The sequence below is a fragment of the Ictidomys tridecemlineatus genome, chromosome 4 (assembly GCF_052094955.1).
Source record: "Ictidomys tridecemlineatus isolate mIctTri1 chromosome 4, mIctTri1.hap1, whole genome shotgun sequence".
Lineage (NCBI taxonomy): Eukaryota > Metazoa > Chordata > Mammalia > Rodentia > Sciuridae > Ictidomys > Ictidomys tridecemlineatus.
In genome coordinates this window covers 101230364-101257269 of record NC_135480.1, presented here as the reverse complement: position 1 = coordinate 101257269, position 26906 = coordinate 101230364, and the positions used below count along the sequence as shown (strand labels likewise).

Below are 26906 nucleotides of genomic sequence, written 5' to 3'. Positions count from 1 at the left end.
AAATGGGGGGTCCACAGGTGCCCTACTGGACTAAGAATTGGCTCCACCACACAAGTGAAAACCAGGAGAGATCCCTGGGGTACAGTCTTCCAGTGTGGACCAGCAATTGCTGGGCCCTGGAGGTACGCTGATTTAAAATCTCCAGACCAATTGGCATTCCGCAAAGAGCCTGGAGCCCACTTAGGCCTAACCCCTGCCTCTGGAATTCCACCTCCAGGATGACCTCTCCCACTCCAGCAATCCAGAGGGTGGACCATCTCGCTCCAGACGACCCCACCCAATGTTGCTGAGAAGCTGAGAATCTTTTGAAATCCAACTGAAAGAATTCTTTTTTTTCAAAATTTTATTTAAATTTATTTATTTATTCTAATTTGTTATACATGACAGCAGAATGCATTTCAAAATTTCTAGTACACATATAGAGCACAATTTTTCCTTTCCCTGGTCCATCTGAAAGAATTCTTTAACTTTACATTGATATATTTCTTCTCTCACCTGTTTTCCTCAACTCTCTTTCTTTCTTTTCTTCTGCTAACAGCTAATCTCTATTGTTCTTTCACCCGTTCCTTTAAGTTTTTACATCTACCTTCTCTCCTTCCTCATAATCATCACATTCTACATCATTCCGTTCTCTCCCTGTCCACCATTTGAAACTGTAAACCCTTTTGCAAACTTGCTGTTTTTTATTATAGGCAATAACTGATCTATCATTTCTGTTTATTGTGATAATTAACATTGTAGACTTCTTATTAGGAACTATTTGGTTTAATGCTGTATATTGTTTGCATTGGTTGTTGTTATTATCTATCTCTCCCTAAACAGTGAGGTACTGGAAACCTTCAGGGACACTGTAAGTCCACAGAGTAGAAACTCTATTGCCTCAGATCCATACTGTTAGATGGGTAGACACACTAACAGCATGAAAGCAAGGGAACATATCACCCAAATGAACCAAAATACTTCAATAACAGAATCCATTGACACCTCAGTGGAAGAAATGTCAGAGAAGGAATTTACAATTTATTTAGTTAAACTGATCTGTGAGATAAGAGATGATATAAGGAGTGAAAGAGTCAAAGATCACTTCAATAAAGAGAGAGATTCTAAAAAAATCAAGCAAGAATACTGAAAATGAAGGAATCAGCCAAATTAAGAATTCACTGGGAAGCATCACCAATAGGCTAGACCACTTGGAAGACAGAGGCTCAGGCAATGAAGACAAAATACATAATCTTGAAAACAAAGTTGACCATGGAGGAAAGATGTTAAGAGACCATGAACAGAACTTCCAAGAAACATGGGATAACCTGAAAAGACCAAATTTAAGATTTATTGGGATAGATGAAGATTTGGAGATATAAACAGAAGGAATGCACAACCTTTTCAATGAAATAATAACAGAAAATTTACCTAAAGAATGAAATGGAAAATCAAATATAGGAGATTTACAGGACTCCAAAAATACAAATATATCAATGATTGAATACACTTTCTTCTCATCCGCACATGAATCATTCTCTAAAATAGGCCACAAAGCAACTCTTAGCAAATACAAACAAATATAGATAATACCTTGCATTCTATCAGATCATAATGTAATGAAATTAGAAATCAGTGATAAAAAATAGAAGCTACTGGACTGGGGCTGTAGCTCAGTGGTAGAGCACTTGCCTAGCACATGTGAGGCACTGGGTTCGATCCTTAGTATCACATAAAAATAAATTAAAAAATAAAGGCATTTCTACAACTAAAGAAAAAATTAAGAATTAAAAAAATAGAAGCTACTTTAACACATGGAGACAAAATAATATGTTCTTGAATGACAAATGGATAGCAGAAGAAATCGGATGGAATTAAAAAATACTTAGAGGTAAATAAGAATAGTGATATAACACATCAAAATCTCTGGGACACTGTGAAGGTAGTGCTAAGAGGAAAGTTCATTGCATTGAGCTCATTCATTAAAATAATAGAAAGTCAACAAATAAGTAACCTAACATTACATCTCAAAGACCTAGATAAAAAGAACAAATCAACACCAAAAGCGGTAGAAAACAGGAAATAATTAAAATCAGATCTGAAATCAATGAAATTGAAACAAAAGAAACAATCCAAAAAAAAATCAATAAAACAAAAAGTTCTTTCTTTGAAAAACTAAATAAAACTGATAGACTCTTAGCCAATGGAACAAAGAGATAGAAAACTCAGATTACTAAAATTCATGATGAAAAAGAAAATGTCACAATGGACACTTATGAAATACAGATGATAATCAGAAACTATTTTGAAAATTTATACTCTAATAAAGTAGAAAAACCTGAGGATATTGAAAAATTTGTAAAGACATATGACCTGCCCAAATTGAATCAGGAGGACATAGAAAATTTAAACAGATCAATTTCAATGAAACTGAAGACATCATCAAAAGTCGACCAAGAAAGAAAAGCCGAGGACCAGAAAGATTCTCAGCCAAGTTGTACCAGATCTTCAAAGAAGAACTAACACTTACCCTCCTCAAATTATTCCATGAGATATAAAAGGAGGGAACCCTTCCAACTCATTCTATGAAGCTAGTATCAACCTGATAGCAAAACCAAACAAAGATACATCAAGGAAAGAAAATCTCAGACCAATATCCCTGATGAACATAGATGCAAAAATTCTTAACAAAAGACTGGCAAATCACATTAAAAAACACTAAAAAGATAGTGCACCATGTTCAAGTTGGGTTCATACCAGGGATGCAAGGCTGGTCCAACATACATAAATCAATCGTCACATCAATAGACTTAAAGACAAGAATCACATGATTATTTCAATAGACACGAAAAAAGCATTTGGAAAGTTCATTGCATACTTTCATGCTCAAAACATTAGAAAAATTAAGGATAGTAAGAACATACCTCATTGTAAAATCTATATATGCCAAACCCAAGGCCAATATCATTCTAAATGGAGAAAAATTAAAGCATTCCCTCTAAAACCTAGAGCAAGACAGGGATGCCCTCTTTCACCACTTCTGTTCAGCATAGTTCTGGAAACCCTAGCCAGAGCAATTAGTCAGAAGAAAGAAATTAAAGGGATACAAATAGGAAAAGAAGAACTCAAACTATGCCTATTTGCTGATGACATGGTTCTATATTTAGAAGACTCAAAAGACTCCATCAAAAAACTTCAAGAACTCGAATTCAGCAAAGTAGCAGGATATAAAATTAACACCCATAAATCAATGGTATTCCTATCTATCAGTGACAAATCAACTGAAAGAGAAATTAGGAAAACTATCCCATTCAAACAAAATAAAATATTTGGGAATCAGTCTAACAAAAAGAGGTGAAAGACTTCTATAATGAAAACTACAGCACTCTAAGGAAAGATATTGAAGAAGAACTTAGAAGATGGAAAGATCTCCCATGTTCTTGGATAAGCAGAATTAATATTGTCAAAATGGCCATGCTACCAAAAGTGCTATACAGACTTAGTGGAATTCCTATTAAGGTTCTGATGACATTCTTCATAGAAATAGAAAAAGCAGTCATGAAATTTATTTGGAAAAACAAGAGGCCCAGAATAGCCAAAGCAATTCTCAGCAAGAAAAGTGAAGCAGGAAGCGTCACCATAGAGACCTCAAACTATACTACAGAGCTTTAGTAACAAAAACAGCATGGAATTGGCACCAAAACCGAAATGAAGACCAGTGGTACAGAAGACACAGAGGCAAAACCACATAAATACAGTTATCTCTTACTAGACAAAGGTGCCATAAACATACATTGGAGAAAAGATGGCTTCCTCTTCAACAAATGGTGCTGGGAAAACTGGAGATCTGGGGATCCACATGTAGCAAAATTAAATTTAACCCCTATCTCTCATCATGCATAAAACTCAACTCTAAGTGGAATAAGGACCTAGGAATTAGACCAGAGACCCTGTGTCTAATGGAAAAAGTAGGCCAAGTCTATATCATGTTGGCTTAGGAACTGAATTCTCCAAAAAGATTCCAAAAGCACAAGGAGTAAAATTAAGAATCAATAAATGGGATCATATCAAACTAAAAAGCTTATGTACAGCAAAACAAAAATAACATGAAGAGAGAGCCTACAGAATGGGAGAAAATCTTTACCACATGCACCTCAGATACAGCATTAATCCCAGATATATAAAGCACTCAAAAAACTTTAAACAAACAAACAAAACCCCAAATAACCCAATCAATAATTGGGCAAAGGAACTGAAGAGACACTTCACAGAAGAAAAAATACACTCATCAACAAATATGTAAAGATGTTCAACGTCTCTAGCAATTAGAGAAATTCAAATTAAAACTACACTGAGATTCCATCTCACTCCAGTCAGGTCAGTTTGCCTCGTGGGCCTCCAGGGGCTATGGCCCTCCCATCTCTCTGGGTTTTTTGCAGTTTGTAGATTTTAGAACTTGCCAGATTGTTCTCGGAAGAGGCTGAGGCAGTGTGCCAGCAGCAGGGAGGGTAGTGGGGAAGACTGACACATACCCCAAGGTCACCACACACTTGTCCTCTCCTCCAGGGAGGGAGGGCCGTGCCGGCCGGGATCCCAGGCTGGCAGGGGCACTGGCAGGATGAGGTGGGGGGGAGCTCTCCAGCTCTGTCTGGTTCACCCCACTTTGTCCCTGGCTACTCTGCTTTACCCAGGGCCCAGGAAAGAAAAGAGAGGTCATGTGTGTTTGCCTGAGCCAGGGCAGGAGCTTTGGAAATACCTGTCTCCAGGCCACAAAGAGAAGGAACGGTCACCTCCTGCCATTAGCGTGATTCATTGCCGTCACACCTGAGCTCCGGGGGGCAGACTCAGCCAGCTCAAGCCAACCAACTATTGATTTTATGGAGCCGGCCCCAGCCCCGTGGGCAGCTGCCAAAGCAGGGACAGCAGGCAGGGGATGCTGGGACCAGATGTCTTGAAGGGCTCGGTGTGGTGGGGCTGTGGGGTGGGCTCCTGCCCCTGGGCTCGCCTGCCCCTCTCTCCTGGAGCCCCGTCAGTTCCTTCCTGCAGCGGGCGGATCTTCCTCCACAGGCTAGGCAGGGCCTCCTGCTAGCTGTGTGGCTCTGGAAGGTCATGGAGCCTCAGTGTTCTCAACAGCAAAGTGGATTCATCTGCTTCTTGTTCCTCCCTGGGTCAAATGATTCTATGACATAAAAACACTTTAAAATTCCCACCTGCGGGAATCACGTTATCAATCCAACATCGCCGTCGGCTCCTTATCTCCTCTCTCCCGGCCAGCAGGGCCTCCTGTCTGTTAGATGTGGGTCCAGCGTCATCCTTGGCCCATCTCCCCTGCAGTTCCCACCCCCTGTTAATAGCAGCCACAAAGGTTGCCTAGGTGAGTTGTCGGGAAGAGCAAGGCAGATCTTTGGAATTCTCTGGAACCAGGACAGGGATGGGATTGTTGCTATGTCAGGAAAGCCGGGTTCTGTAAAGATAAGAAGGATGAACCGATAACCACGATCCAGCCCTCCCAGAGGCCGGAGAGACTCTGCGATTTGTGCAATAAGTGAAAAGAGAGACTGCAAAGCCACAGGCGAGCCCTTGGAGTCCCGTCTGCGGGTTCCAGAGGCGGTGGAGGCAGGGAAGGCGGTGAGGGGAAGGCTTGCTGGAGGGGACGGGGAAGGAGAGCTTCTAGAGGGAAGGGCCACTGCTGAGCAATGGCCTTGGTTCCAGGTGAACGCCAGGCATGAGTTCTGAGGAAAGTCAAGAATGCATTTCTCTCCAGGGTATTCGCTGTGGGGGAGGCGGGTGGAATGGGTTTGACCTTGTCACCAGCTAGTGACTTTGACTCTAGAGTACATTGCCCTTTGGCAGCTCCCAGGACCTCTGTGCCCCATAGTTGGGGCCATCTTGAAGCCAACACTTAAGGAACGGACCCTTTGGGGCCCACCTCCTTCCTCCCAGCCCTACCATATAAGACCCCAGTGAGCTGGCATCTGTAGGCAAAGCAGGCGACAGGAGCCAGCGTGTCACAAATGTTGCCTAGAAGAGCCACCACCATCCCTGTGCAGTAGGCACACGCGCCACGCACCTGAGGATGAATGGGAGCCAGGGGTCGGAGCTTTGTAGGGGTTTCTGGCTCCAGCCCCCTCAAAGCCCCATTCAGCTGTGAGCCAAAACCGAGAGGGATTGATCTGGGAGCCTAGACTTCAAGGCTGGGGACTCTGACATGCAGACCCTGCCAAGCCCAGGGCAGGTGGGACTGGCGAGTCCTGTCTTTGGGAAGGCCTCTGCGCTGGTGGTTCACTTGAGCATCAGGGAGACCAAGGTCAGCTGGACGTCCCAGCTGTTACTCCCACCCCAGGCTGCTGCTGAGACTTCAGAGTCAGGGCATTGGGGGTGCTGCTTGGGGGAGACAGAGGAGACTGAGGCTAATAGCTGAGGTCAGTGTCCCATTTGGCATGATGGTGCTGAAAGAGGGATCCAGGGGTGAGACCATCCCTCCACCTCCAAAAGACTCCCAGGTCCTGGGTCTTGGAGGGACAGGTGGGCACAGCTGGATTGCCCCTCTGTGGCTCCAGCTTGAAACAAGCAAAGAATGACAGGGGAGGTCTCTGCCTGCCCTGGAGTCTGGCTGGGTCTGCAGCACAGGAGTGTCTCCACCCCAGCTGGCCCCAACGCCCCAGGAAAGCCTGCAAGAGCAAGAACCGAGGCCAGAGCCAGCGGGGGACAACTGTCACCTTGGTTTGTCTGGGAGGCAAGGAAGGTTGGGACAGTGATGGGGGCTGGCAGGGGTCCTGCTGGGGGGTCAGCGAGGGGAGGATGCTCCCAGGAAGCCTGCTGCAGAGGTCACCACTTGGACTGAGCCAGGCGAAGGGACTGGAGTGAGTGTCCTTGTCCCCTGGGGCCAGCCGGGGCTCACGACCTTCTTTGGCCAAGCGTTTATCTACATCACCGCTTCCTACAGCAACCCTGCAAGGTAGGTGGTTCCTCATTTTACAGATGGCAGGGGACAAGAAGGACACCAGAGAGATGTCCTCCCCAGTGTCACGCAGTCCAAAGTGCAGGGTCAGGATGCAAAGGGATTTAAGTCCCTGAGGGCCTGGGCACCTCTGTACGCAGAGACACGCGGGAGGAGATGTTCCTGAGCTGCCCTCAGGTAACATGGTCCAGGGGTGGAGGGGCCAGGCCCTCTCTGCAGGACAGTAGGATGTCTCAGAGAAGGCTCCTTGTCCCCAGTGCAAAGTAGGCCCTGAGGATGACCTTGGCCAGCTGGGGGAGGACAAGGAAGAAGCCTTGGAGTGAGGAGAGAGGGTGGGAGCTCTGCCACTCTCAGCCAACATCATCCGGGTTCCCAGGCTCCAGGAGGAGCCCATGGTGGGGGGGGGCGGGTGGTAGGAGAGGAGGCAAGAAGAGTGACAGCGAAGCCCCAGAGGAGCTGCCGGCAAGGTTGGGGTGCTGACCTTGCCCATAGCTGCCTGTCGGGGAGAGTGCAGCGACCGGGCTGATGGGAGGAGGCTGCCTAGGTTAGCCCTGGGCACCCTGCACCCCCCACAGGATGCCCTTCCCCTCTCTGTGGCTGACTCATTCATTTAAAAAACTCAGGGTCCACTGTGTGCCATGCCAGGCACTGGGGATCCAGGAATGAGCACACACACACACAGGGGTTTACATTCTAGTTGGGAGAAAGAGCAGATAAGGACAATGTTTAACTTGTCAGAAATAAGTGCTGCCCACAAAAAAAGCCAGCTGGGAGGGGGTTTGTAGCATTTTGCAGAGAGGGGTGTGGGAACTTTAGACAGCGATGCCAAGAAGGGTGGTCTGAGTCAGGTACAGGAGGAAAGGCCTGAGGATAGCATTAGTTTAGCCAGGAAGCTCACTGGAGGCCCAGTACTCGGGAAGAAAACAGCCTGTGCAAAGGTCCTGAGACAAAATGGAGCTCTGGATGGTCAAAGGACCATCCAGGGGACCAGTAAGCTGGAATAGAGAGATGGGCAGAGAGATGAGAGAATGTTCAGAGGGCTCACTGGAGTGACAGCAAGAAGGGCCTCTTAGGACACCAAAGGACTTCAGGGTATACTCTGAGCCCTCAGATTTTGAGCAGGAGAGCAAACCATTTTTTTCAAGTGAGGGGATTGGGTGGGATGGCCTTGAAGCCCTCCTCTGTGGGACACAACGCCTTTGTTCACGGCATCTGGGTTGGGGAGGGAACTCCAGGGAGCAGAGGGGCACAGCTCAGATCAACACTTTTCTAGACCAGTGATAAAGTGTGAACCTGGCCACCTTAAATGTCCCATCCAGCCCCGAGGCTTAGACACTTCTCCAGGGGCCCAGTTGGGGAATTTCCACTCACAGCTCTGGGCTCTCTGAGTGTGCAGTTTCCATCTGGGAACACATGACAGGGCCACTGGGCAGCGGTGCGGAGACCAGGAAGGGTGGGAGGACTTGGAGCCGGCTACCCCTGCGAACATCGCCCCCCCAGGGAGCCCCCTCAAGGCAGCCCGCTCTCTGCTTCAGAGCGTTTTCCAGCCCAGGCAGCTTCCTGTGGGGTCACTAGTCCCCCATCAGGGCAGGAAGTGCTGCTAAGGAGGGACACAGAGGCCAGCTGTGAGTGATCAGACCCGGCACCTCCTAGACTCTGCTGCTCTGTGTCCGTGCTAAAAGGGCCACACCAGGGTGACCGCAGGGGCCAGAGGGAGACCTGTGGTCTTCCTGCACAGAGGCTCCTTGTGGCAGCTCTCCTTGGGCCCAGCATGGTGGCCAGGGAGTGGACAGCCTGCGTCTCCCCTGTGGGCTCCCAGCTTCATCCCGGCGGCCCTGAGCACCCAAGAAGCGCTGCCTTCTGGCTGTGCCCATCTGGCACCCAGGGGAGCCCAAGAGGCCTCAGTAAGCACAGTCCCCTCTGGAGGAGTCCTCTGAGGTGTGGTGGCAAGACTGAGACCCCAACCTGACACCACATCGCCAGTCCCTGGGGCTGGGCGAGGAGCCCAGTGGAGGAAGGGCAGCTCTGGCCCCAGCTGTTTCCCACTCTCTGCCCAACTAATGACCCAGGAGGCGGCCACTGCCTCCACCCCCAGGACCAAGTGAAAACCATCCCCTGCCTCATCAGGGGCACTTCCCGGGGCTGCTGCCAATCCATCCAGTCCCAGGAGCTTCTTAGCAACAAAATGAGACCTGGAGGCGAGAGATATCAGGGCAAAGGCCAATAGGGTCAGAGGATAAAGATGCCGCTCATCCTGCCCACCCCAGAAAGGCTCAGGGGACCCACACATGCCCTTGAGGACCAGGGCCAGAGCAGCGCTGGCCAGTGTCCTCCTGGCGAGCCGTGCCATCAGGATCCCGGGACAAGGGAGCAGTGTGGGGCTGAGGTGGGCGTTGCTGGCGCTCACAGCTGACCCTCCTCACACCAGGTGGAAATCAGAGAATCTCCCCCAGCCGACGTGGATCCCATGCCCCAACCTGCTCAGACAGGTGAGCACAAGGTGAGCGCTCCCTTGGCAGCCCCTCCTCCTGCCTCCTTTCTTCCTGTCTGTGGGCTCAGGTGACGCAGGGGGAGGGAGGAGGTCACTCCTCCCATCCAGACCCCAGGACGCAGCACTTCACGGCTCTCCTGCATCCTTGACCACAGCCCGCGGCTCCTGCCATGGACAGGTGGTACCCAGGTGAGTGCCCCAAGCCCTGTCCCTCCCTGTGGCCTCAGGCTCTGACTTGGAGGCCATCCCATCACTCAAGTGTCCCAGGCAGCTCCCCAGAGGCACAAGAAATGCAGAGGTGAGGAGAGGGACAATATCCAAACAGAGGCACCTGGGTGCAGAGTCCTGGGTCTGCTGTGGTGTGGACAGAGCGTCTCTGAGCCACGGAGCTGGGAAAATGTCTGGTCCAGCCGCCTCCTCCTCAGGCTGTCTGTCTGTCCATCTGCCCGTGCAGGAACCCAGAAGCCAGATGGCTGACTTCAGATCTTGGTCTCCCCCCTGCCCCAGCTTCCTGCCCTCCAGAGAGTCACTGAACTCCTGTCTCAGGGTCTTCCTCCAGAAAATAGGGCAATAGCAAGGCTATTCTCTACCTTAGACAGCAGAGCCCCGATTAAGGAGTAAATTTCCATAAAGCGTTTGGAACAGTGCCTGGAGGAGTTCCGAAATGCATCTGTCAACCAGCCTGCTCCGCAACTCTGTCTGCCTGTCTGTCTGTCAATCATCTGTTAAAATTTCTACCTATTTTTTTCATCCCTTATTATTCCGGAATAAATCCACAATGGCTTACAAAAATAAACAAAATCTACTGAGGTAACTGGTCTGCTAAGTGGGGGTCACAGCACTGCCCTGGCCACCTCCAGGGGGGGCGCAGGGACCAAGGATTCTTTCTCTGTACAACCAGAGCTAACTTGCATTCGATGGGGACAGTGCCTGGGAAGAGGTTGGCCCGTGGTCTGCCCTTGCTAAGCTCTGGTCATAGTCTCATGAGAACTTGTCACTTGGCTCTGCAAGCAGAAGGGCGCTGAGTGGGGTCTGCGGGATCATGACCTTCTCCCCATCTCACTGGCTCATGCTTATTTGCAGTGGAGGGTGTCGGCTTTTCTGTGTCCAACAGCAAATGTTAAGTGGTAGGTTAAAGCCTGTCATTTCTCACCCAATGCAAACACAGCAGTGACAGCAGTGACACTTGTTGGGAGACAGGTCTTCTACTCCTCAGGCTCTCACCTGGGCCTGGAAGCCACCCTAGTGGGGGCCATGCCCACTGTGTGGATGAGGAGCCGAGTCACAGAGAGGCAAGCAAGTGGACAGGAGCCCCACAATGAGCCAAGGGAGGACCCGGGTGTGAACCTGGCCACTGCTCCAGGAGGACATGCCCTCAGAAGGACTCTACTGGCCCTGGAGGCCCCTAGCCCCTGCCTCGGCCCTTTGGCTTCCATTGTGCATTAGCCTCTTTGGAGACAGATTCAGTCAGTCAGAACTCACAGGAGTGGAGAACCCAGCCCCCGAGCCCCCGGGAGAAGGTCATATGCCATGGGGGGACAGCCTGGGAGGGGTGGGGAAAGCGTCTGACCCCTGAAACCAAAGACTGACCATCCGTCTCCCCGTTCCCCTTGCGGGCTGTGTGACCTTGGGCGAGGCTCCAACCTCGCGGTTCACGTTCATCTGTAAAATTGGGCGCATGCAGAGCTCAAGGAGCTGCCAGCCAGGAAATCGCTCTGTGAACCATAAAGCAAAGTGTTGCCTCTGGGATAAGCCGGGGCCCCTGCCTGAAGGAGGAGACAGTGCCTGCTGGACAAGTGGCATGGGGACAGCTTGAAAGCAGGAGTTTCATGGTGGAGGAAGGAAGCATCAGGGTAGCAGAGAAAGAACGATCAGTCAGGGACAGCTGGAGCCTTTCCAACTGAGGCACGCGTGCCAGAGGAACCTCAATGGATGGAAAAGATATCACGGGGCAGGGCCTTCCACGGCAGTCGATGGCTGGCCACCTGTAGCTGTCCAAGGCTGGGGCTGCTGGTTGGCTCAGGAAAGTCCTTGAGGGCTAGAGGGGAAGGGGAGAGTGCGGCACCGGGACCCACTCAGGAAACCCCTGATGCTAAGAAATAGGGGCCATCTTGCTGGGCACCATGGTGCATGACTGTAATCCCAGTGGCTCAGGAGGCTGAGGCAGGAGGATTGTGAGTTCAAAGCCAGCCTCAGCAACAGGGAGGCTCTAAGAACTCAGTGAGACCCTGTCTCAAAATAAAATGTAAAAAGGGAGTGGAGATGTGGCTCCGTGGTCAAGTGCCCCTGGGTTTAATCCCTTGTACCAAAAAGAAAAAGAAAGAAAAAAAAAAAAAAGAAACAGCAGCCACTACAGTGGCGTCCTTGGGCTGGGAAGGTGGCCACTGCTGGGGGGCTCCCAAGGACAGTGCAAGCTGAGCAGTCTGAAACTTCCCCTTCCCCCCCCACGCCCCAGCTGTGGCTCCTCCCGCTGTGGAAGAACACCAAGGCTGGCCTGGCCTGGCCTGGCCCTTCTCTGGAAACTTCCTCTGGGAGGGCTGGAAGCTGAGCCAGCCTCCCCAGCCTCCCCCTCGAGCCTCAGAGCCTCAGCAGGAGCCCTCCGTCCACACTGCAGCTTTCTTGTGACCAGGGTAAATATTACCTGGTACTGTTAATGTTTAATGCCCCCACCTCGTCCCCGGCCACCACACGGCAGACGTTCTCCCCAAAGCAGAGGCAGCAGGAAAAGGGTAGTGGGGACAGGCCCCCGCTGGCTGGGGAAATGGCAGTGTTGGCAACGGCGGACGATGGTGAGTGTTTCTGTGTGTGTGTGTGAAGCCAGGTGACCCTGCTTGGGCCACCGCTGGAGGGGTGACCCCGCTCTTCCCTCTCCTGCCTCTCAGGGTAGCCCCCTCCTCCATGGGCCAGCCTTTTTGCTAAGAAAATTTGCATTTTGAAAGAGGACCCTGCCTTCACGCCAAAGAAGACTGGTTCAAAGGGCAGGACTGGGGGCAGTCGGTGGAGCTGGAGGGGAATGAGTGCCCATCTTTGGCTCTCCGAAAGCGCCATCCTGGCCAGTGCATCTTCCTGGGCCGTCTGAGCTCAGGGTACTCTGGGAAGAAGCAGACCTGGGGGTCAGCCTTCCTAGGCTAAGAGTCACCCAAGTTCAGCACACACTCTCCAGAGGCATCAGGTGATGAGGGACTCGGGCCTGGAGCCCAACAGGGGCAGCTACTGACCAAGGCGGGTTCTGAGCCAGACCTAGAGGAGGGTGAGGGGCTCATTCATGGGTAGAAGAGGCGGTTTCCTGAGTGGGGAGGGGACTCCTAGTGTAGGTCTAGCTGGGTCTGACACTACCTCCCTGTGTGACCTTGAACAAGGCCTGGACTGAATCTGGGGAGATGACCTTGAAGGCTTTCTGCCTGGGGTTGGGGGCCTGGTTGCTCAAAGACTTACCTTGACCTCTGACCCTCCTGAGCAACCAGGCACCAACCCCTCCTGGCCTGAACCCTCCTGACCAAGGGACTGGCCACGGGGGACATCAGGGCTCATGGGGGCCTGGAGGCTACCTCTGCCCAGGGCACAGGGCAGGAAAGGGGGCAGCTCCAGGGATGGCTGGCCACCTTGTAGCTGTCCAAGGGCACGTGAACTCAGCTCAGGGGGATGGCGGGCAGAGCTGTGACTTCTGCTGGTTACAGGACTGGGGAAGCCACAGGAGGCAGAGGCAGGCCAGACAACTTTGACTGGAAAGTTCTCTGAGAAGCAGCATAGCATCTTCCTTCCTGGGTTCAAATCCCAGCTCTGCCCCTTACTTGCTGTGTGACTGAGTAGCTTACTTACCCTTTCTGTGCATGCATCTTCTTGTGGATCATACTGGGAAATATCAGTGGCTCAGGGTAAATAAGTTAATGTTCTGCTAACTTTAGCCTGGTACCTGTAAGTTCTTTATATTAATGTCTTTTAAATAAATTTGCTCACCCCTGAGGATGGTAATGTAGGAAAGCAGAATCTAGAAAGGAGTCAAGCTCCAGTTGGGCCTCCAGCTTCCCTGGAACTTCACATAAGCCTCCTACTAGGCTGCAGTTTCCTCCTTCTGTTCTGTGAACTCAGAGGCTGTGTTTTATTCATTGGTTCATTGCACCGAGGTCTGCTAAGGGCGAGTGGTGGACAATTGGTGGGAAGAGAGCCTGCTGGTGACTCTCAAGGGAACAGCTCCTTGGCCTTCCCTTACTGGGGTGTGAGGCAGAAAGGCCCCCGGGATGGACCCTCTTGGGGTCCCCAGGCAGCCTAGGGCAGGTGCCCCCTCTGGCCTCCTCCTTTCAGGGCCTATTGCCCAGTTTCCCTGGACCCTGGGGGCTGGGTGAGAGGCGGAGGACTGCAATCGCCGCCTGTGACTTCCCTTCCCATCATTCCACCTCTGGCTCTCTCCTCAGGTGGCAGCCCCAAGGGGGACGTGGACCCATTCTACTATGGTAAGCCTGGCCACCCACCCCACCTCCCGGCCCTTCGGGAGCCTTGCCCTCCCCCACCTCCTGGCCCAGCAGCTGGCCCCAGCTCTGACTCTGTCCTATCCCCCTCCTGACGGCCCCCAGTCACCACGGGGCTGCTGCTGGGGGGGGGGCGCGGGGAGGGCTGCCAAGAGATGACCCATCCCCCATGTCGCCTCTCACCCCCTCTCTTTCCTGAGACTATGAGACTGTCCGGAACGGGGGCCTGATCTTCGCTGGCCTGGCCTTCGTCGTGGGACTTATCATCCTACTCAGTAAGTGGCCAGTGGCCTTGTGTTGGAAGCGGGGTGCTGGTTAGGGCACAGGGACTCGCCAAATCCCCAAGGGCGGAGTGAATCTCCAGCCCCGCCCGCTGGCGCTGCAGGACTGGGAAGGAAGTGCACCCTCTAGTGGACCCTGGAGGAGCTGCAGGGAACTTGCAGCGGGGCGGGGATGGAGGGTGGGGAGCGGAAATGAGAGGGCCGGGCAAGGGGAGCCCCGCACCTGGCCTGATTTGGGCTCACTCTTAGATGTGAACTGAATATCAGCCCATTTAATCCTCTGAGCCCCACTGAGGGAGGCCACCACTGTCAGCATGTGACACATGAAAAATCAGGCCACCCAGAGAGGTACAGCTAGCTGTTCATGAGGAGCAGAGCTGGATTCAACCAAACCCAGGGGTATCTCTTAACTGACCCCCACCTCCACTGGAAAGCAAGCGTGGCTGGGAGCCAGACCCCTGGGCACTGCTGTTAACTTACCACAGACTCCAGTCCCTGGGCCTCAGTTTGTTCATCTGTTAAATAGGGATGATCCCTCCCACTGCCTCTAGATTAGGGCTTACACTAAAGACATGGCATCAAGAACGGGCTTTAAGAAGGGTCCAGTGTGGTCATGGAGCATTCTAGGTGAGAAAGTCCTGGATTTCTCCCATCCGCAGCAGGTGCTTAATAAATGCTTGTTGACCTGTTTGGCAACCAAAAGAAAAACATCAGAAGCATAATTACTGCAAAGGAGACCCCTTGTGTAGCAGACACACCTCTGTGTTCTAGAATTCTGGCACAGTCACACTCACTGTCACTGCATCTACAGGACTCGGTCTGCAGGAATAGCTGGTCTCCCCACTGCACCCCATGGGAGCTCCTCCAGGGTGGCACTGTGTAGTGGCTGAGCACACAGGTGCCGGAGGTCGATGGGCCTGTGCAGGGACCTCAGCTTTGGGCTTACAGGCATCCTTCTCCAAGCACGTACTGAGCAGCTACTATGTGCCCAGCATTGAGCTGGGAGCACCACAAGGCCCAGTCTCAGGGGCTATGCTCGACGGGCTCAGTCCAGTACAGATCGGCTGCCTAAATATTTGTTGATTGGCTGGCTGGCTGGGGCTCTTGAATGCTTATTTTCCAGCCCCCTGTAAAGAGAGACAGTCAAATGTGGCCTTCCAGCCCCACACTGTGGACATGCCGGCAGGAGTGGGGGAGGAGGGACTGGAAGAACCAAGTCTTCCAGGGTCTCCTTGGGAAGGGAGAGGCCAACGAATACAGATCCTCCTTTCTCTTTTCAAGGCAGAAGATTCCGCTGTGGGGGCAACAGGAAGCCTCGGTGAGTGATGCCTGGGGAAACCCAGAGGGGGGGCGAGCCAGGGAAGAAGGGACAACTGTCTCTGAGGTCTTGAGAGGGGGTCCCGAGCTCAGGGACCTCCCACTGACCGAGTCTTTGTTCCTCCCACCCCAGGCAAGTCAGTGAGGACATGCTGTAGCGAGAGGTATGTCTGTACGTCTGTCTGCAAGGGTCAGGAAGGGCGGGCAGGGTGTGGCCAGGGAGGGGTCAGAGGGAGGAGGGCAGGGCCAGGCGCAACAACCCAGGAAGAATCTCTGGGTCATCTGAGCAGCAGCCAGGTGGGCTGTCCCCATCACCTGTTTTTGATCGCCACGCGCCTGGTGTGAAGTAGGTGACAAGCAGAGACTGCAGAGGGGCCCCACAGAGCATTAAGTCAGACAAGGAGGAAACAAGACTCCCGATCTCCGCCACCGTCCTCCCTGCCTGAATGCTGCTGTGTCCTTACAGGGTCTGCTGTGCCCATCACGGCCGGGGGGCTGGCTAGGAGGCCAAGGATGCCCCATCTTCCCTGGGCTGTTGACCTTTGTCCCTGCACTGCCGGCTCACAGGCTGGGGGAAGCGCCAGGCTCAGTGTGATTCCTGCATGGATGACTGTGTCACCGCCTCCTGCCTCCTGCTGCCCCCACGCCTCTTCCCTCACCTCTTCCCTTATCTCCCCCCGCCCCTCCATCCCATAACTACCACAGCCCCCTGTTCCCAGATGGAGTACAAATTCAGCCTGGTCTTGGTTTGGTTTTCAATGACTCTTGCCGCCACCCACCTGCCTGCAAAAGCAAGTTGAGTGTTGTCCTCCGCAGGCGTCTCTCCGCTGGCCCCTGACCAGCAGGATCCCTAGGGACAGAAGCCTCAGTCTAGCTCCTGAATGCCTGATGAAGTCGGAAAGTCCATAGGTTCAAAGTCTCTGGGTCTGCTGGGTTCCGCTAAGGCCTCTGCCCGACATGGGGTGCTGCTCTTGGAAGCCTGGAAGCTTCTGCGTGGGAGTTACTATGGAGATGCCCCAGGCTGCCCAGGCTGGGGCTGTTTGTGTCACATTCATGTGCTCTGCCCTTCCCCCAAGTACACCACTGTGCCAGGCAGGCAGCTCTGCTCCTCCCGACCTTGGGCATCAGCACTCTCCCTTCTCTCCCCACCAACCCTTGTGCTCGTGGGGCCAGGAGACCCCAGCTGCACCCACTCCCACTAGCTGTGTGGGTGCTGGCTCAGTCAATCCAGGGCCCGGGGCTGGGTGGACAGCCAGGGTAAGCCCATTGCAACTGCTTGCTCCAGCCCCTGCTGGTTCAGGGACCCATTCAAGGCAGACTCAGCCTGTAAGGTGTCAGACAACCTCACCTACCTGTGCCCACATCCCCAGAGCTGCACCCAGGCTGTTCAGGGCACCCCCTTCTGGGAGTCTGCATTCAGGACAGAGCCCAGCTCCCCCTCCCTCCCTCCACATACAGGAAAGATGGTGGGATCAGGGCCCCCTGGTGTCTGATTCATCATCTGGATCTGCCAGCATCCTAGGGGGCCTGGGGGGGGGGCATGGGCAGAACCAGCAGCACCAAGGACAGCGACATGGTGGGCTCCAAATGGAACAAGCTACTCTTGGGACCAGGGGCAGGGTGACCACTACTGAACTTGGGAATTAAACTTTGTCCTAATCCAGTGCTCCCAGGCCCTGAAGACCACCAGCCCTCCTGGAATCACAGAGGCTTGCTCCTTAGAGAGAGAAATGTACACACCCTCATTTACAGGACAGGACACTGAGGCCCCAGGAGAGACGGTGACTTTGTCCAGAGTGACTCTTCTGGCCACACTGACACCCAGGTTTGGAAGGCTCCCCACCACCCACCTGTGCACTTGAAGAGGCCTGGATGGTGAGTGGGGGGGTCTCCAGAGGGGACCAGGAGCCATGAAGGGAAGAGCCTGGCTACTCATCTCAGCACCAAGGTCTCTGATGTTGGCTTACTGATGACAAAATGTGACAGTCACATCATTAAATAAAATACGGTATTACCATGCAGGAGACAGGGCCACACATGAGCACCTGTGTGAGGGTAGGAGATGCAACAGGTCCAGTTTAGAGGGCTTTCAGGAGGAAGTGGGCTCCCAAAGCTCCCACATATCGCCAAAGGCAAGTGGAAAGAGAAGGTATTCCAGGCCTGGACCCACCCAGAGAGCAGAGCCATGCAGAGGAGTCATTTCTAGAACATTCTGTTTAAGCCTATAACACTGAAAAGGAATCCCAGCCACTCTGGAGGGAAATGATCCTGGGTGGTCACTTCCTGATCAGCCTGACTTGAGGCCTCCCTCCCTCTCCTTTGAACCACCAGATGCCCAGGATCCCCTCGAGGCCTGCTGGATATGAAGCTTGGGGTGGGCCCATAGTCTGAGGCCTAGCAAGCTCCCTAGTGGCCCTGAGGAGAAGCCAGGGCTGACAACCACTGACCCAGGGGACATTCTGAGTCTGTGACCTGCTCCCTGGCCAGGACTCTTGGGAACATTTTCCTTCCCTCTCCATGAGGGTCACATGATCTGTAGTCACTGAACTTTCACTTTATTTTGGAACTTTCCACAATTCAAACCTGTAGTGAGTCACAAGAACAACCAAGTCAGGAAGAAAGAATGAATTACTGTCCATCAAACAGCTGGGACACAGCCCCTGTCTGGGGTGCAATTCCCACGATAACCACCAGAGGGAACCAGTGCCCTACTCCGAATCCCCTCCAATGGCTTTTTTTGCAAAACAGTCTTTCCAAGGGTCTTTGCCAGGGAGGAGGGGGCACCCAAATGGTCTGCCATGCACCCCGGTTTCCTGGAAAAGCCCTGAGCTCTTTTCATTCTGTCTGTATACCCCATGCCTACTTCCCGTCCCAGGGACAGTACTTGCCCTGCTGTATAGTAATTCTTGGCTGCGGGGTCTTGAGCCCCACTCCTTCCAGAGCAGAAGCCATATATGATCTACAATTTCCTCAAAGCCTAGGGCAGCCATGAAACTTCGAACCCCATAGTTTGAGTCAACATCTTGATCAGGACCCTGGTAGGGACACACCAAACAGGGACACTTGTGAGGTGGGGGGAGAGGAGGTGGGTTGCCGGGTGCAGCCCCAGCTGTGGATTCTGATGGGATCCACGGGGCAGCATGGTTTTCAAACCTTCCCAGGTGACTTCAATGTGGAGTTGAAAGTCAAGGCCAATCAAGGTGAAAGCCAAGGTGGGCAGGCTGGGTGGGGTGGGGGAGGGGAGCTTTCTGTTGAGGGGCACAAAGCTCAGCCTTGCCCCATCTGTGTCATCCCAGCTCTCCCAAGAGAGTGCTTCTCAGGACAGCAAAGGTCAAAAAATGCTGGCCTTGGGCAGTGGGGCCACAGGGCCTTTGCCTGGCCTGCCTTCCTTACAATACTCTCAGCAAAATCTGGACACAAAGTCCTGGGTGGGCAAAGGATTAGCCCTGTCCCATGCTCAAACCACAAACCATGAATGAATGAAAATTTTTGGATCCAATTCATAGTAGCTGAAATTTCCAGAAGTGTTATTGGCCCTTCCATCTATTCACTCAGAAGGATGCTTTTGCTTTTTAAATTCATAAAACATTGAAGTGATTTAAAAATAATCCACAGCCCACTCTCACCCAGCCTCTGTCCATCCCACAGACGGGGGGTCTCGCAGTGAGGACAAAACGCCCGCACTGGGATGACATCCTTGGCTGGGAGGCCTGGGCAGAGCCCTCTCTTTCCTGGACTGGGTTTGCTCATCAGAGGAGCCAGGCAGAGGCTGGAGCTGGGGCTGGTATTCTGTCCAGAGTGAGGTGCTACAGGCATGAGCCTCTAACTATTCTAAAGGCCTTGGGACCTTGAAGGAGACCCTTCCCCTGCCCAGCAATCTTGAGCTCTCCCAGGTCGAGGAAGGGTGCCCCAAAGAACTGGCCTTGAGTAGCTCGCTGACTACTTTAGTTAAAGGAGAGGGCACCCTGGGCAGTTGGGGGGTTACCCACGTAGTGGGGGTTGAATCTTCCTGAGGTCCACACTCCTCCTTTCTCCTCTTCGCTCCTGGGGAATGGGGCCTCTGTCCATCCTCGGCCCCAGGAGGCTGAGCTCTGAACTGCAGTACCGATGTGGCCTCTTGGGGGCGGTAACCCGCTTCTCCCTGGGGACCCATTCTTCAGCCACCTGGCCAGGTCAGGGGGGATCAGAGACAAATACGGTGTCCACGCGACGCTTCCATCGCAGCTGGGAAGATGTGTCAGACCTGGGCTTCAGAGACCTGGCCACTGCAGCCCCAGTCAGGGACATTAGGAGGACAGTAGCTGAGCTGGGAGAAACAGGAGCAGCCAAGTGTCCCAGCCCAGGAAGAAGCCCATGGCTCGGTGTTGGTGTCCCCTCCCAGGCTCTGGCTGCCCAAGGAGCCTCCCAGACCGGCCACTTTGTGTGTTTGCAGTAGACTTTGAGGGCTTGGAAAAAGTTGAGAACTTTGAACCTTAGTGTCCAGGGCTTCCACCTGCCCCTGGAAGCCCAAGGAGGCCAGGGGAGATGGCTCGGGGCGGGTCTCGTGCCTGGAAGGCACTGGGGTGAGTCACATTCCGAAGTTGCTGCTCCTCAAACCCTGGTTTGCAGAGTTTCCAGAACTTGCTGGGCTGTCTTCTCTGTTGTGAGTGACATCCCATAGTCCCCTCGGCCCCAGGAGGCCTTCTGTCTCTTGTGGAGGCTATGTGTCTCCAGATCCCTAAACTGGGTTCTCTTTTTATGAAATTCTCACTGTTCTTCCTCAAAGAGCTCCTCTAGTGTCACCCAAAGGAATCCCCCAGGTGCGTGCAGCAGGAGGGAGGCAGAGGAGGAGAAGTTCCCAGCTGGGGCAGCAGTTAGTGCTGTGGCTCCACCCAGGCCACTGTGGAAGGTGAAACTAGCTTCACTAGAAGCTTTGTCCTGGGCCTGCTGTGTGACCCTGGGCAGGTCCCTGTCTATCTCTGGGCTTGGTTTTGGAAAAACGAACACAAGACAAATTTCTAAGCTTCATCTTGAAAGTCAAGAGGCTGTGATTTCTGAGGGGAGGCAGTGGCTGAGTTGTAGCTAATCCCCTTGCCCCAGGGTAGCTTTCCTCAGAGAAAAGGAACATACCACACATACCCACAAGTGTACACTCGCTTCCTCCTGTCGCAAGAGCAGAGGGGCTTGGCCAGTGAAGAAGGACAGGACACACCTGGCAAAGCAGAGGCGCCCAGGCCGGCTTGGCTGGCAGCCAGGGGCACGCTGCCTTCTCTGGTCCTGGTTTCCTGCAACACAGATCAATCAGTAACTGAATGTGAGCCCAGCGCTGCCCGATGGAACCCAGTGTCCTCTCTCTACAGCAAATAGTATTTCAGGTCTGTGTCTGCAGAACAAATGGTCTCGACAGGTTCATAAAACCAATCAGGAGAGGCCTGAGCCCCTAGACAGCCCCCATGGGCCGGAGTGGGAGGGCCAAGCTGAGGCTGCCTGCTCCAGGACCCTTCCTGAAACCTCTCCTCAGCATCCTGGGGACCTACCAGGGATCCCCGTCTCCCTGCTCTGACCATCCCTTTGTGTCTGAGCCCCACTGCCTACAGCGACATGAAGGTTGGGGTTGCATCTGAGGGTTCACCCATCAATCCCCAGGGGATTGATACAGTTTATGCTCAATAAAAGCTTGTAGCATGAACCTGCTATTGACAGGCTGCAGGAATGAATGAATGATGGGTGGTCAGCAACTGTCGTGGAACCCAGGAGAAATGTTGGGTAGAGGTGGCAGTGGGTGGGTGTGCTTACCTGAGGTGGGGGATCCTTGAGACTCGTCCTGGTGACAGCCACCATTTCATCTTTTTGGCAACACCGATGTGATCACAGCCTTGGGGATCAGCAGACCTGGACCCCAGTCCACTATACAACCATGGGCAAGGCCCCTGTGCTCAGTTTCCCCCATGGAGAAATAATCTCTATCTTGTGGAGGTTCCTTGCTGGACGCCAGTCCCCCGTGGGCAGCACTGTTAGGAGCATTGTCTCTGGGACTCCACGGTGCTGACTCTCAATGACTCTAGCTTTCCTGGACCCTGCCAAGCACCGAAGTCCCTTCTTCTCAGTGTTTTCATGTTTGGGGAAATTCTGTCCAGTACTTTTTTCTCAGGACATAGTGTTCAGGGAGGGCAAAGAGGTAAGGCCCCTAAGTCCACCTTCCGCTGTCCAGTCCCTAGGGAGAGACTAATGCAACCACAGGTCCCAGCCCCACACACTCCTCAGCCCCATTGAAGCCACCACATAGACTCAGAGGGTGGGTCATGGTCTGGCCCACCGTCCCCTCCTAGGCCCCTCCTAGGCCCCTCCTTGGACCTGGGGCCCCTCAGTGGAGAACAAGGGACCCAGACTGGAGGACACTGTGTGTCCCTTCTAGCCGAGTCCTACTAGACACAGACTGGGGCAGGAAGTGAGCCCAGATTCCAGCCTTGCCGGTGAGACCCAACTTGGGGTGGAGGGCGGGGCTGTGTGGCTAAGATCTCTACCTGGCCCCCCGGCATGGTGCTGTGCAGCCACCTGCAGCTCCACCACCCACCCTGGGCACTGGGGAGGCTACAACCAGATTCCCAGCACAGGGCTGTAGCCCAGGGCTGCAGAGACACACCAGCAGAGTCCAAGGTGGCCAGACACTTCAGAGAGCAGAGCCACCCCGAGGGACCAGGGAGAGCTGAGGGAGGCACGCTCCAGTCCCTCCCAAACTGCACTTCAGGGGGGATAGGGGTGACAGGGGGTTCTGGGCTACCTGTGGGGGACCTGTCCACCCCACCCTGGATCTCTATATGGAGCCCTTCACCAAACAAGGCAGACTCCCCCTGATCCTAATCTTTGGACAAACTCATGAAATCACCTCTCCCAAATCTGAGGCACTGCCAGATAGTTCTGGAAGGCTTGTTTTCTTCTAGATCCCACATTTTCCTCCTTTTAGATCTCTCAGTGCAACCAACATGAAGCAGGAACAGTGTACGGGGGTCGCAGACAGGGTGTGAGGTGCTGCTCTCCATCCAGCTGGGCAGCACTGGGTCTCTGAGGCTCAGTTTGCTCATCTGTAAGATGGGGATGATAACAGCCATCATTGGGAGCTTGACTGAGGTCAAGTGTGTAAATGAGATGTGCAAGCCAGAAAGTGCTACGAAAAGGTAGAGTGATTTCATTGAGAGGTGAAGGCTAGATTTTCCCTGGGTTGGCATGTTTTTTAGTCATTCATTCTACAAATTTTAACCGAACATTTGCATATATAGAATATGTGCCAGGTGCTGTGTTGGGTGTTCCCACAAGATAAGGTGAAAATTGTTTGTGAAACTACAGACTCAAAATCCATAGAGGAGCCTCTAGTGCAAATGCACGGGGGGGTCCCAGGGCCCAAGACCATGCAAAGCTGTTCGAACCCAAATACCTGGGAGATGTAAAATATGGGCCCCTAACTCTGCAGTCTGGGAAGGCTGGCTCTCCTCTGCTCTGAGCTCCTGTGTGTGTGCTTGTGTGTGTGCAGTTGGCTCGAGAGCCGTTGATCTAGTTCAACCTCATCAATGAACAGCAGAATCTGAGACCCAGAGAGAGTTGTTTGCAGAAGCCAGCATATCACCGCCAGGCCTTCCATGCACCTGTGACTTTTCTGCTTTCCCTGAAGAGCAAGGACAGCTGCAGTCTTGGGTTCCTCCCCAAGGTCTGGCCTGGAGGGATGCGTCTCAGCACCGGCCCAGAATATGGAATCAGAAGAGTTGACTGGAATCCCAGCTCCGTCCTGCAGTGACTGCATATTTAGAAAGTCACTTGCTTTCCAAAGCCTCAATGTCCTCATCTGTAAAAACAGACTGTGTGGGGGTAGGACGGGGTGCCCCTGGCCCAGGGTACTTCTTAGACAGGAGGGCATAAAGTATTGTGGTTGAAAATGAGGGTTCAGCCTGATCTTTTAGATTATGCATGGAATTATATAATACATGGTATTTTCTTTGGAAAAAAAATCCATGGTGATGAAGTGGGAGGTGAGAAGCCATAGAAGAAGCCAGACTGGCCATCTTGCTTGGGTGTCTTCGGGTATGCATGCTGGGAAGGCTGTACAACTCCACTTTTACCTCCGTGTTTAGGCTGACACGGCCCAACTTTTCTAAGGAGAAACACTATAGGCTGTTTTTTTTTTTCTTTCTGTTTCTTCCAAGTCCACCTGGATTTAATATTAGAAGATAATCTCCAAGGAGTAGCCCCCTCCTGGCCCAGAGGTTTCTGATACTCAGTCTTTGGGCGACACCTGCTGGCCATTGCGGTACTGCGTCCTCTTCTAGCCCAACAATTTAAGAAAACTTGCCCATCTCTTCGGACATTCACAAGCATGTTGGGATGTAGGTGCATGTTCCCACTTCTGCAGATGAGAAAGGTGAAACAATCGTCCTATATTAAGAGAGACACAGTGAATCTCTGATTCCAGTGCTTTGTCTCCATCTTCTCTGTACTTCTTGCTCTCAGACTGGGCGAGAATGCAAAGGAGATACTAAATCTTCCTGAAGCAGGAATTGGGATTCGGGGCGTGGCCAGGCAGGGAATCCAGGACAGACTGGCCTAAGAAGGCTCGTCCTCATGGCAACAACCCCACCACGCAAAAGGCCACCCCCACCAGTTGTCCCCATCTCCAGAGAATCCAGACTGATGGCAGGGGCTTCGGCTCACAGGAAGCTATTCCAAGAAGGGTCAGAGAGGTCATTTGCTAGGCTGTGAGGTGATGCCTGGGGACAGGCAGCCCCGTGAGCCAGTTGCCTCTGTGTTCCCAGGCTCAGCTGTTTGGGCCAGTGGCTAGCCTGAGATCCATCTTTTGCGGGACAACGTGGGTAACCTGTCCAGGGTACTTCTCAGTCAGGAGGGTATAAATTGTTGAGAGTGAGGATTCAGCCTTATATTTTAGAGATGCACACTAAAAGGTCTATGGATGGAATTATATAATATATGGTATTTATTTTTAAAAAATCCACGGTGATGGGAAGGGGAGGTGGGAGGCTTAGATCAAACCAGACTGACCTGGAGTCAACAGCCATCGCCGCTGGGAAATGGGGGTGTAAGGTTCTCTGGGCAGTTCTCCCAACTTTTGTTTACATTTGAACTTTTCCATGTTCAGTCTTTGGAAAGGTGACAGTGGACACACTACCACTACCACCAATAGCCAGGCAAAAACAAAGACACTGAATTCAGTCCACCAGGCTGCAAGCTTGGGTATCTGACACTCACTAGCTGTGTGAGTGGGGCATGTTAATTGATATCTCTGTGCCTCAGTTTCATTAATTGCAAAATGGGAATGATAATAGCTAGACTGGTTTTATAGGGTTGTTTTGAGGATTAACCGAGATTATGGAGGTACAGTTAGCACCGTGTGGGCCACAGCAAATGCTCAGTGATGACCATCCTTATTGTTAGGCATCCATGGCTGTGGTTAAAATTTCCCTAAAGAAAAAGCAACTTCGGCCAATGCAGACAAACCATTGGCTGATTCAGGTGAGCTCCAGGGTCTGACGGGTGAGTCCTTGAAGACAGCCCTGAAGCACCACATGTCCTTGCATGAGGGTATCTCCCACGGGAGACACGACTCAGCCAGGCTTTCCTGAAACCCCACGGGAGGGGCCCTCCCCGGGCCAGCTGTGTCCTTTCCTCCACTGCTCTGCTGATTCTGGGCCTTCCCCGTCACACAAGCCCAGCTTACATCCTGCCTTGGTTTTGCTCCGAGTTTTAGCAGCTCGCTCAAACTTCACAGCAAGCCTCAGCCCTAGATGAGACTGTAAAAGCCATCTGACCCCATCGTGCCGTCACAGCTTCACTCTACAAACACCCCCCTGACGCCCTGCTGGCTGCTGAGCATGGAGGGGTGAGCAGGGCGGGCACAGCAGGTGGACAAGAGGTTGAGCTCAGAGCTGGCACATAAACTGCGGAGCATGGCCAGACAGAGCATGGGCAAGGTGGTTAGGAGCCCTGAACCTAAGCACAGGCTCGGCCACTCTTGGGCTGTGTGACCTGCCGTGTCCTTCAGCTGCCAGCTGGCCACCTTGCCTCCTGTGGCTCCAGGTGCTCCAAGGAGGTGTTCTCAGCTCCCCTCCAGCTCTGACCTTTGATGGGGCTCTTGAGCCTCTCCCCTAAGCAGCTTCCCGTGCCTATTGCAGGGCGGGCCGGGCCGGAGCTCCATGGCAGACCTTCCCGGGATCTGTGAGCTCCTTGCACGAGAGATGGGAGCACCAACTACTAAAGTGAACTCAGAGGGTCAAGCGGGGCAGAAACAGCAATAGGAAAGATCTTTCAGACTAGGACAAGTGGAAGTGGATCATCCTCAAAAATCTCACACTGCACCCCCCACTGGGAGACCTGTGTCACCCACCAGCGTGCTAAAGGCTCTGAGGGATCCTTTGGTAAAAGAAAGCTACTTACCTTCAGTTATTCCAGGGTTTTCCAAACCTCCTTGATCATAAATTAGTTTTGGCCTATCACCTACGAGTTTCTCACGAAACACTTGTGAATGCCATCCTTCTTAGATCTTGTTGCACTTTCAGATGGATTTGTTAAAAATAAGGACAACTTTGCTACAGATACTTGGCATTCAATGCCACTGTGGCCCGAAATTGGGCCTTCTTGCTCCTCTTTGCTGAGTTCTGTCACTCCACTGGGGCTGAGCTTGGACTTCAGATGTCATCCACAGTCTCCTCCCATGTGTGTGGGGGGCGCCACCAGATCTGGGTAACACTTCCTCTCCCAACGTTCAGCAAATGATGCTCGTCCTCACGTTTCCCTCTCAAATAACCCACATGATGATCACAGGCCTGCAGAGGCCCGTGGAGCGGCAGCTCATGAGAGAGGGGCTCTGCTTCATTGGCATGTCAGCCACCGCTTTGCCCCCAAAATGAGAGACTCTTGGGCAACAGCAAAAGCAGGTCAGATCCCGATGGGGGGCAGTTCCTGTACTCCAGCTGCTCAGACCTCCTCCGTAGGGTTGGGCCCGTTTTGTTTTAAGAGATGTTGTTAAAGTTAAGTGTAAGGGGGCTGGGGATGTGGTTCAAGCGGTAGCGCGCTCGTCTGGCATGCGTGCGGCCCGGGTTCGATCCTCAGCACCACATACAAAGATGTTGTGTCCGCTGAGAACTAATAAATAAATAAATATTAAAAAAAAAAAAAAAAGTTAAGTGTAAGGAAAGAGGAAAGCCGCATAGCAAAGGGTCAGAAAAGGAGGAGCTAACAAAATGCAAAAATTAACCCAGCAAAATGAAGGCTTGGGGTGCCCTGTGGTAGCTGTTCTCCACTATGTGCAAAGCTATCACCTGGCAGAACTTGGGCGTGCCCAGGCACTCCAGAGGGCTGAGGCAGATCTGGGTCCAATGAAGAACACAGCGTGTCCCTGGACATAAATAAAGAATTAGATCAATTTCTGG

At 52.5% G+C, this 26906-nt stretch overlaps 1 protein-coding gene and 1 long non-coding RNA gene across 5 annotated transcripts in view; one reads left to right on the top strand and one right to left on the bottom strand.

Annotated features, from left to right (window-relative positions):
• Window positions 1–498: 498 nt before the first annotated feature.
• LOC120889714 (uncharacterized) overlaps window positions 499–26906 on the bottom strand; it is a 30701-nt gene continuing 4293 nt past the window's right edge. The window contains exons 3-6 of one of the 3 annotated variants that reach the window (XR_013437923.1): window positions 25912–26619; window positions 21271–22556; window positions 14659–20759; window positions 499–5443 (exon numbers count right to left, since the gene is read on the bottom strand). This is a non-coding gene — a long non-coding RNA (uncharacterized LOC120889714). Of the gene's footprint in view, window positions 5444–14658; window positions 20760–21270; window positions 26873–26906 lie in introns of all 3 variants that reach the window. The other 2 variants (XR_013437922.1, XR_013437921.1) reach the window with 2 other exon arrangements.
• Window positions 6784–16237, top strand: Fxyd2 (FXYD domain containing ion transport regulator 2). 2 transcript variants are annotated; one of them, XM_078047072.1, is made up of 7 exons: window positions 6784–6937; window positions 9369–9620; window positions 13844–13882; window positions 14098–14172; window positions 15460–15496; window positions 15629–15659; window positions 15962–16237. In XM_078047072.1, exons 2-6 carry the CDS (start codon window positions 9602–9604, stop codon window positions 15651–15653), a joined length of 195 nt encoding a protein of 64 aa, XP_077903198.1. In that variant the 5' UTR covers window positions 6784–6937; window positions 9369–9601; the 3' UTR covers window positions 15654–15659; window positions 15962–16237. The 2 variants fall into 2 exon arrangements, with proteins under 2 accessions (XP_077903198.1, XP_005328371.1); XM_005328314.4 differs by lacking the exons at window positions 6784–6937; window positions 9369–9620 and adding an exon at window positions 11979–12220.

Excerpts from the sequence above, each read along its gene's own strand:
- Fxyd2 (XM_005328314.4), top strand. The coding sequence starts at position 12,085 with ATGTTTAATGCCCCCACCTCGTCCCCGGCCACCACACGGCAGACGTTC. Across the intron at positions 14,173-15,459 it reads GGGACTTATCATCCTACTCA|GCAGAAGATTCCGCTGTGGG; the intron begins GTAAGTGGCCAG and ends TCTCTTTTCAAG. Across the intron at positions 15,497-15,628 it reads GGGGGCAACAGGAAGCCTCG|GCAAGTCAGTGAGGACATGC; the intron begins GTGAGTGATGCC and ends CTCCCACCCCAG.